The 11,417-nt window shown below is 38.0% G+C and overlaps 1 protein-coding gene across 8 annotated transcripts in view; it reads right to left on the reverse strand.

Annotated features, from left to right (window-relative positions):
* The window catches only part of plekha6 (pleckstrin homology domain containing, family A member 6), a 104,960-nt gene that overhangs the window by 44,478 nt on the left and 49,065 nt on the right, over positions 1–11,417 (reverse strand). For all 8 annotated transcript variants that reach the window (XM_016240666.1, XM_016240452.1, XM_016240304.1 and 5 more), the window contains one exon: positions 33–116. Coding sequence is in view for 7 of the 8 variants with exons in the window: in XM_016240452.1 (XP_016095938.1) it covers positions 33–116 (84 nt within the window). In the remaining variant the exon portion in view is untranslated. The remainder of the gene's footprint in view (positions 1–32; positions 117–11,417) is intronic.

Raw genomic sequence — 11,417 nt, forward strand, 5'->3', positions numbered from 1 at the left:
ATTTACAAATGAATAAACAACAGATCACTCACAGCAAGGGTTTCAAAGGTCCGTTCTCTTCAAGGTGTGTCTGGATCACTTGCTGGTATCCAGCTGTTCCGTTAGGGTCATTTTGACTGAGAAGAAAATAAAAGCCACTTAGGATTTCACTGACAAAAACATTTCAATAAAGCCACAACAATCTTTTTTAAAAACGGTGTCTGGTAGAATATCAAGCCAACAGCAGCTGGAGCTGATTTTCCATTTGTTTAAGATGCTCCACGACTTGTTCTAGTGGCTTCAAACCTGTTTCACAGCAGGCACATCCCTTCTTTATTAATAATTCAGCATTACAACATCAGATCCGATCAATAAATGGCCACTTTCTTTGTAAGTCCATATGAGACAACTGCTGTGGAAATTAATGGCTGTCAGTCCTCGTGAAAGAGCGTGTTAAGTGTGGACAGCTTTGCGCTCAATGGCAAAATATCAACAACAACATGTCAGAGTTCATATACACCTATTATATTGACTCTGTATTCAGAGAAAACATATCTTTTGTCCATATACAACGTCTGAAGCCTGCATGGAGTTCAACTTCCTGTCACAATTTCTCTGACCTCGGCTCGTGTGTACTCCCTGTGGATGTACACTTGTAACTCGTCTCTCGGGTGTAAATCCTACAAGTGTTTTCATTGCTGCCTGTCACTTTCCTGGCTATTGATTTTTACAAGAGGCGAGCAAGCAAATACTTTTTCTCTGTTTTCTGTGAGGGCTTGGTTAACCTGTTTTACCCAGAGATCTATGGATGCACAGACATCAAAACTAGCATTTAGAGGAGATCCAGGCCATAAGATATAATTTTAGTCATTTTACAGTTAGAGTAAAGTGAAATTTAGACTTGTTTTGCTTCAGGAAGCAGATTTTGCTTTGGACTAGTGCAGTGTTGTTAATGTGAACTAAAACTTAACTATTAAAATTGTTTTTGTTAATTGAAATAAAGCTGAAATTAAATACAATTTAAATATGAGATGAACAAAAGAAATAAAAATGAAGCTCGAAAATTATAAACGAACTAACTGAAAATAAAATAAGCTCATGCTGTACAAAAATGACTAACACTAAAACTGAAATAAAAACAAAGTTAAATAGTAATATTTAAAAACGAATTATAAAAATGACAAAAACGTAAAACTTAAACCAAAATAAAAATACACTAAAAAAAAGCTAATTCAACGTATTAAAAAGAGTTAAAAAATGAGAATGAGAGCATGTTATGCAACCTATCCATGCTGGCCTTGCACACCGACATCAATTTATATAGCAAATATTTTCTTCTTCCTTATAAAAGTTTATAAGCCTATTTATTATACTACTCTAATGATGCAGAATTACAGTATATGGCTAATTGCATTTTATTATTTGCATAATTTAGCAATTATTTTTCCCTGTTGTCTTCAAGTCAAGGTAAATTTAAACAAATGAAGACAATAAATATAATGCATTTAATGTTATAACTGTGAAATATAGTGAGCTTCACATGATGATAATAATCAACTAGCTAGAGTTAAATCCATATTTAAACCAAATATGATTGCTAAGCTAAAATGACCCAATGACCTCTATAAGGCTTTTCACACTGTGTTTATCCTGGGGTTAAAACTTTTGTTCTAACTTGATTCAAAGTTCTAAATGTCTACATTTACACAACTGGGAGATTGTCCAGAACAACATTAACTACATTTCATCTGTTTTTGCAGTTGCTAGCTGCTGTTTGAGCTACATGTCTATACTGTCAAGGTGCTAGCATGTTACAGCAATTAGTTAACAACCAACAACCAATCTTAAACTAAACAAATCTTCCTGCATGAAATATTAATGTACAGTTGCATAAATGTTCACGCTCTGTTTAATTTCATTAACAGAGAAAAGGTTAAAAACCTAGCCAACAGTACTAGCAAATTTAGGAGGCGATCCTCAGTTAACCATTTCTTGGATCTCCTGTAAAGACACTAGACTTGAGGTCCTTATATTCATCTTGCTCTCTTCAGTTTATTGTTATTCCTACATACAGCAGACTCACCTCTTCGGTGTTGTTTAAGTGGGCCATAGAAGTGAGCTCAAACAACATGCCAAATTCTTGGCATCAACCACTTAAGGACAACACAAACAGAACTCAAAGTCTGTGCAGTCTCTGTATACACACAGATATGCGGCCTGATAGGTCGAGGACAAGAAGCACAAGCCAAGAATACACTCATGCCAAAGGCATCTACCTCTTGACACCAAAAAGGTACACATACATACAACAGAGCCCAGCACTCCATAAAACACTAGAGGATAAATCTAGCACAACAGCTTAGCCACCGAAATCAGGTTGAGGTGTGTGAGCGCACATGTGCATACTCCGATGTGGTCTTGCAACTGATCGCACGCGCTCGTGTGTAACCTATAAACCTACATAGAAGCACACAACATTTATCCGCTCATAAACATCGCTAATATGACCACTAATCAATGCTGGAGTCTTTAGCGAGCAAGAAATTATTTAACAGCATCGGAAAAGAGCATATAAAGGCGTCCTCACTGGAATCCAGGAAGGACACACGAGGCAACACAAACTTCACACGAATAAACCTCAATATCTCATTAAGACAGTCCACGAGAAAGCTGGCACTGCATTGCAGTCCTGCCTGACCTCCAGCTCAGAGTTTCCTTTCACACCGCTGTCTGACTCGCTCCCAACAGCCCGCCTTACCTACCTCACTCGCCGGTCCGCGCGGAACTTTAGCATTTTCCCCCGGATCAATCATATAAGTCAGTGGGATGAGGCCAGGTTGAGAGAAGAGCAGGTTTGTGACGCCGACAGCAGCAGGAGCTATAGGGTGTTGGATACAATAATTGCTGTCCTCTTTTCTCTCCTTGAGCATGTGTGCTGTTGCCAGCCAGCTTCACACACTCTCTCTCTTTCTCCCTCACTGGCTCAACCTCTATATCTCATTCTGGCTCTCTTGCCTTCTAGATCTGCTCGGCTCAGCTTATTTGGTTACTGGTTTCGTCCGACTCTCTCTCTCTCTCTCTTCCTCACACACGTGGGGCCTCCTATCACAAATCAGATTGAGATGTAGATGCTACCCCCCCCAAAGCCCAACCGAGGAGGAGTCATGACCAGAACTCCTCTGGGACGTCCATGACAGCTTTGGCTGTGGTGATGGGGAGTGGCTGAGGCAAAAAAACAAAAGACGTTACCCACTCAGGTATACGGTTTTGCATCTGCACCAGCCCCTTGTCAAACCTTACCCAGAGACGCACACATCATGCCCACACAGAAATAATTAGATCTGTATCTCACACAGAGACAAGCTCAGCATTAAAAGCACTAAGTCAGAGTCAGGCGTATTAAAATGTCACTTTGTCATATATATTCATGTCAGATCGACTTTAATTATGTCTATGGACATATATCCGGCCATTTTCCTCCACTCTAATGACACAGTCGTTTATCTTTGAGTAAGGGGTAAGTGCAGAAAAACTATTTAATTGGAAATAAGGCAAGTAGCACTATAATGTGAGAGACCCATAACCCCAAGCACTGAACTTTGGCTTGTAACTTGTCACAAATGATACTTTACACTCTCAATTCCAAAATAAAAACAAAACAAAACAAAAAAATCCTGTAGATTTACAGTGAGGGTGGGACTTGTGTCATATCATGTAGAGACCAGAATAATTCCACCTATTTTAACTTACCCTAGTAAGCAATCACCTAGCAACCATATAAAACACCCCAGAAGCCACCTATTAACCACCTAGCAGCCCCCAAGAACATCCTAGCAACCCCCTGGAAACCTACCAATCACCCAAAGCACGCTATCTGCTAGCTAGCAACCCCCAAGAACACTCTGGCAACCCCTTGCAGTCACTCAGAACCCACTAAGAACACCCTAACAACCACTCAGAACACAATCTGACTCTGACACAATCAATCACCAGAATACCTTAACAACCACCAGCAACCCCCATTTGAACACCCTAGCAACCACCAGGAGACCCTAGACATCACCCAGAACACCAACCATATATCAACCACGTAGCAACCCCATCACATTCCCATGGATAACCTGACAACCACTAAGAACACCCTAGTGACCACTTTGCACCCTGGCAACCTTCCAAAACATCCTACCAGGCATCTAGCAACTACCCATCACCCATCACACTAGCAACCACTTTCCACCCAAGCAACCACCTAAAACATCCTAGCAGGCATCTAGCTACTATTCATCACCCTAGCAACCACCTAGAACAACCTAGAAACCACTTTGCGCCCTAGCTACTATCCAAAGCAGTTCCTAGCAGGCATCTAGGTACTATCCCTCACCCTAGCAAACACTCAGAACCCCCATCAACCATTAATCAACTACTTAGCAACCCCATCACATTCCCCTGGATCCCCTAGCAACCACTAAGAACACCCTATTGACCACTTTACACGGTGGTGGTCAATAGGGTGCCACAGCACTGTGGCAGTCAGTTTTATAAAGTCAAGCACCACTTGAATAGTTATGTTATGTTATAGTATTGAAGTTAACTGTTTCTGTGCAGAGTGATTAGCTGAGATAAACAGAGGCCTTAGTGACTGTGAAAAGATTATTATTTAATATATCACCCACAGTGTACATCAAATGTGAACTAGATCAATAAGAAATTAGTGGTATCTGCTGAGGTAAGTCTTACGCTTTGCCTCAGCGAGGTGTTTCAGAGCTGTCAAATACTCTGAAAACACACGGCAGTCATCCCAGTTCTTCTATCCGTGGTCCTCAGTTATAAATGGTCTCACTAGATGGTCTCCGTAATGTGTCCCCCACTGTGGAGGGATATGACAGCGACACATACAAATAGTAGGCAGCAGATTACCTGCCCCTCTTAGGAGATTACCTACATATTGATACCCCCTCCTCATGCAGGATTTCAAACCTTCAAATTCATCTCTTGAATATTTCAATTGAACTCTTGAATATCTGAACTAACCCTATAGACCTCACAGTAATCATTTGTATTCCTGCTAATCCGTATTGTGTTGTGAAAGACGCCATCATTCGTTCCTCAGCCATTATCCCTTCGTAAACCTTGAAGAGCATGCATTCATTCAACAGTAAGACAAAGAGCTGGTATATAATGTACCATATAAGCCTGTAATTTGGTTTTTGCTTTACAGAACGACACGTGGCATGCCGAGTCTAAACAGCACTTCCATTTGCTAACAATTTGCCTGCTGTGTTTGTGCTGTTAAAAAATGTCCTTCTATGCTGCGCTTAGTATCAAGAGCTGCACACTCAAATTAAAAGTGTCCTTGCGGTGAAGGAGTGAAGGTCAGCCAGAGAGCCAGTTTGTCATCTGTGCTTGCGGGACTCAAATTATTTGTATGAGCGCTGTCTCCATGAAGAGCACTCAGAGATCATCTGGGAACACCACAGACACTATGCGGTTTATGTTTTGTGCAGGGGTGGAGTTTACGGTGATTACGGTTATGAATTATAATGTCTACTCGTTTAAACTGGCAAGATGGAAATCTAACTGTCATTTTTGTGAATTATGAGTCATAAAATAATCTTCGCTGTCAAAACTAGAATTTGCAAATGGAAAGGAAGGCAATACTGTGGGGTGAGATCCATTTTAAAATATAGGTTTTAAAATTGAGTTAAATGGTCGGCGCCGATGGCCTCGTGGGCAGCGCGCCGACATGTAGTGCACTTCGGACGTCCCGAGTTCGAGTCCCGGCTCGTGGACCTTTCCCGATCCCACCCCCCTCTCTCTCTCACCCACTTCACTTCCTGTCGACCTACTGTCCTATCAAACAAAAGGCATAAAACGCCAAAAATATAAAAAAATTGGAGTTAAATGAAGAATCATTAAAATATGGAAACATTCTTTAAAAAATTGTCAATATCACACTCCAAAAGAGTATAATATTATTTGAAAATACTCGAAAAAAATACTGGATTTAAAATGAAAAAAGATAAAAAAAAATTAAAAGAAATACAGTTAAAATACAGAATTAAAAAAATTTAATAGTAACATTATTTGAAATGTAACATTTACAATTAAAGTGAAAAAATGGTTTTCTAAAATACATTTTTTTAAATAAATACTTACAAATATTTAAATATTTATTTAAAATAAATATATTTTAAACAAAAATACACAAAATATGGGATTTCAATTTTGATTTAAGGTTTAAAATGTAAAAAAATATTTACATTTAAAAATGTTTTCTTATTTTACTGTATTATTATTATTATTATTATTATTTATTTATTTATTTAATTATATTCAATTTTCCATACTATTGCTTGGTCACAAATCAAATTTGAGACATTGACTATGTAAACTCTTTTGACAGTCTTATTTTTTTGCTTCTATTGAAGCACAAGATGCTCTTTGGAACATCTTAAATCATGCAGGTTTTACACAAAAGTTTATGCAGCTCACATTCTGCTGTCATTAAAGCAAAAAAAAAAAGTTACTTAAAAGAAAACCCTAAAATGAACATACACTTTAAATTAATCATTTCTTTAAGAAATTTTCACTAAAATTGTCAGGCTGATAATAAAATTTGTAATGAAATTCATTGCATTAAAAGATAAAAATGCAACACAGAGTGAAGTCAGACATTCAGACCTCACTGTATTTCAACTGTGTATGTCAGATTTAAGCATTTATTCCAGATTTGTGCGCTTAAGACATTTAAAACACACCCAAGTCTGACAAGTTAACCCTGAACATCACTGCTGGTATTTCATGATGTCAGATCTACAGTGCTCCTGTAAAAGGACCCAGCGTGTTCTGGCTGCTGGTGTTCAGCACACTGACAGGTTTTCAGGTTTCAGCTGAGAGTCAAATCCAGCATTAGACCTGACAGTCTCTCGCTCCCCTGCCATAGAGAGAGAAACGAGAGGCATGGCTTAAGCTTCTCATCTCCCTGTCATAGCATCAGACTGGTCTGAAAAAGCATATTCATAGCAAAAAGGGAGAGCAGTGAACTTCCTAGAATCACATTGGCTCAATGACCTTCATTAAACCATAAAGGGAGGAGCAATTATGCATCTGTGATGTCATTCTCCAGCACGTTGTTAAAAAGATGCTAATTAGATGGAGGACTATAATGAATGGGACGTGTGTGTATGTGCCTGTACATATAAAAGATATGCATGCGTGTGTTTTCATTCCCTCTGTCATTGCTATGAGATGATGCAATCGTAAGCCCCTCCTCTGACCTCAGTACAGCCAAGATGGTGGCGGCGAGCAACATCACAAATGCCACATCACAGCGACCACATCCTCACCGCAAGCATGCTTGCCAGAGGATGAGTGGGAAGAAAGGTGAGAGGGGGTTGGAGGGATGATGGGAGGGAAGGAGGGAGGGATGTGGGATGCATAATTAGACTTGAGCGCTGCCTCCAATGAGCTTGCAGTGGCAGAATCGCACAGCGAACCACAAAGCGATACGCTGAAACTTGATCGTTGGCCCCCTAATGTTTGTCCATAGACATAGAATATGTACATATACACAAACAGGTGACTTCATAGACAAAATTAATTATAATAATGATATGGCATTGCTTTAAGTCACTCATGGTCATTTTAAACCGTATTTGTTTTCTTGGAGATGTTAAAAAGAGAAACTTGGTGTTTGAGCTGCTTTCCTAGCAACCGCAATCCTGAGATCACACATGCATGTTCACACTCACATGCAATGACTCATCCAGCATTAAGAACGTCAGAGCCATTAATAGACGTATATACACACAGAGAAAAATACACCATCTTTGATATATGCATGATGACAGAACATTTTTCACATGATGAACTAAGGTTGGATAAAGTGCAAAAATACATTATATACATTATACATTATTTAACTTTGTAAATGTTTTTATTTTAATTCTTATTTTTAAGTAGCAATTGACATTTCAAGATATTTTAAGCAAAACATTACATAAACAAAAATTCTAGAGAATATGTTGAGAATTAAAATAATTTTCTAAACCCATTGGCATTTTTTCTTGTTATAAACATGCACTAACGATCAAAAGCTTGGGGTTGTTAAGATTTTTAATTTTTTTTGAAAGCTTAACAAGTTTATTTGCATAAAATATTGTAAAAACATGAATAGTGTGAAATATATTGTATTAAAATTCATTTAAATGTATAAGTTGTCATAATAAAACCAGTATTCAGTGTAACATGATCCTTCAGAAATAATTCTAATATGCTGATTTGCTGCTCAGGAAGCATTTCTTATCATTATCAATATTAAAAACAGTTCAGCATTGCTGATTAATATTTTATGGAATCTGCAATGTGTTTTTTCAGGATTCTTTGATTAATTATTTTAAACCAAAATTATTTGTAACCTCATAAAATGTCTGTACTGCCACATTTGATCCATTTAATAAATGCTTGTTGAATAAAATTATTAATTAACTTTTTTTTTTTTTCTTTTTACAGATATCGTAGTACGGTGACCCAGTAGTGCACACAAGAAAATCTCCAAAATCTCCACAACACAAAGGAAACAAGTCACAACACAAAGGAAACAAGCCACAACACAACAAAGCACAATCCAACTGAAACGCTGCAACACAACGAAATTAGCACAACATAATGGAAATAAGTCGCAACACAACGGAACAAGCTGCAACACAACAAAATTAGCACAACACAATGGAAACAAGCCGCAACATAGCACAATTAGCACAACACAATGAAATTAGTCCTATGCATTGTGTTGTGGCACTTTTGTTGTGTTGTGGAGATTTTGTTGTGTTGTGCGCTACTGGGTCATCGGTGTGTACTTTACATTGAATGAAATTAAGTGAGGATAATGATTAAAATAGGGCTGCACGATAAATCGCATGCGATATTTAAAGAATATCTTGTCAGAAAGCCGGTTCTGTAATCAGAGGTAAATCTCCATCACGTGCGTGCTTTCACATTGAGCAGCATTAACTACACAGAGCCGTTGTTCACTGACGAGCTGCGCAAAACCACGTTTATATTCGCGCAATTTTTTGCGCAGCTCCTAGTTTAAAACAAGAAAACCAATAAGGAAAACATTTTTTATTCAAAACAGCTCTTATATAAGTTGAAAGGAACACGTTTTCTTTCAAGGTTGGGATGTTAAAGCTTGGGGCTTTAGGTAAAAAAAAAAAAAAGGACGGGAAACTTAAGCAACTTTGTTCTAAGAGAGTTTCAATATTTCTAAAGGAAAACACAACAAATACTGTATTTTATAGCGAAAAAAACGTGTGGTTGGCCCAAGAGCAGCTTATAAAATTGCTGTCCTCAGGGGAGGCATCATAGCACAACACAATGGAAACAAGCCGCAACATAGCACAATTAGCACAACACAATGAAATTAGTCCTATGCATTGTGTTGTGGCACTTTTGTTGTGTTGTGGAGATTTTGTTGTGTTGTGCGCTACTGGGTCATCGGTGTGTACTTTACATTGAATGAAATTAAGTGAGGATAATGATTAAAATAGGGCTGCACGATAAATCGCATGCGATATTTAAAGAATATCTTGTCAGAAAGCCGGTTCTGTAATCAGAGGTAAATCTCCATCACGTGCGTGCTTTCACATTGAGCAGCATTAACTACACAGAGCCGTTGTTCACTGACGAGCTGCGCAAAACCACGTTTATATTCGCGCAATTTTTTGCGCAGCTCCTAGTTTAAAACAAGAAAACCAATAAGGAAAACATTTTTTATTCAAAACAGCTCTTATATAAGTTGAAAGGAACACGTTTTCTTTCAAGGTTGGGATGTTAAAGCTTGGGGCTTTAGGTAAAAAAAAAAAAAAGGACGGGAAACTTAAGCAACTTTGTTCTAAGAGAGTTTCAATATTTCTAAAGGAAAACACAACAAATACTGTATTTTATAGCGAAAAAAACGTGTGGTTGGCCCAAGAGCAGCTTATAAAATTGCTGTCCTCAGGGGAGGCATCATAGGAACTGATACAGGGAGTTTCCCCACTACTTCCCTTTATGTTCTTCAAAGCTAATGTTACATTTTCGAACTGCCAAGAGCTGCCTAGGGCTCCCCGTCTTCACCAAGTGTGATCTCATAGCACAGAGAAAGAGGAGAGAGCAAGAGAGAGGAAAGCAGCAGTAATAAAATAAAAGAGCAGAGGTGGGGAAATTTACCTGTGTCTAATTAATGATGGAGTCTGCGGTGAGAATTTATTGTTAAGACTCACCCAAATGGATCAATGCACACTGGTGGAAAAGGGGTGCTGACAAAGCTTTCTCTCAGGACTATCCTATTGAGTATTGTGCTCAGTGTGGCATGAGACCGTCCATTAAAATGCTTTTCCCCTAATGTAACAGCATTTAATACCTGACGTTAAAGGAACAGTTCACCCAAACAGGAAAATCAGTTATCATTTACTCACCCTCATATCATGACAAACTCACATGCAATTTGTTTTATGTGGAAAACGAAAGCAAAACATTTTGAATTATCTTTATGGAACTCTTTCCAAAATGACCATGACTCCAAAAAAAAAAAAAAAAGACAAAGCATATATGTGACCCTGGACCACAAAACCAGTCTTAAGTAGCACGGGTATATTTGTAGCAATAGCCAACAATACACTGTATGCGTCAAAATTATTGCATTTTCTTTTATGCCAAAAATTGTTAGGCTATTAAGTAAAGATCATATTCCATGAAGATATTTTGTAAATTTCCTACCGTAAATATATCAAAACTTAATTTTTGATTATTAATATGCATTTCTAAGAACTTCGTTTGGACAAGGTGTTTTTCTCAATATTTTGATGTTTTGGACCCTCAGATTCCAGATTTTCAAATAGTTGCATCTCGGCCAAATATTGTCCTATCCTAACAAACCATACATCAATGGAAAGCCTTGATGATGTATCTTAAATCTCAGTTTCAAAAAATGTACCCTTATGTCTGGTTTTGTGGTTCAGGGTCACATATTATATATAGATTATATCCAGTGGTGTAATGTAACCAAGTAATAATACTTCGTTACAGTACTTAAGTATTTTTTGGGAGTATCTGTACTTTACTTGAGTTTTTATATTTCAGCCAACTTTTACTTTTACTCCACTACATTTCCTAATTAAAATGTATACTTTTACTCCGATACATTTCCCTGAAGCATATTTGTTACTTACTACAAAATAGTCAGAAGTCAGAAGAACAAGGACTGCAGGAAAGCAGGTTTGACGAATCAGTGGTCTGGCGTCTGCAAGTTAGACTCATGCTCATGTGCAAACAAGTGCGCGTACAACCGCGGATGATTCATTTTCCACTCAAGTCGAGTGTGGGGTGTGCGATACAGCATCGTCTGTGATAATATGGTAAGTGTTGTTGTAATGATGTGCGATCTGACATTATCAAGT

Source organism: Sinocyclocheilus grahami, unplaced genomic scaffold (genome assembly GCF_001515645.1).
Source record: "Sinocyclocheilus grahami isolate Dianchi unplaced genomic scaffold, SAMN03320097.WGS_v1.1 scaffold3.1, whole genome shotgun sequence".
Taxonomy (NCBI): domain Eukaryota; kingdom Metazoa; phylum Chordata; class Actinopteri; order Cypriniformes; family Cyprinidae; genus Sinocyclocheilus; species Sinocyclocheilus grahami.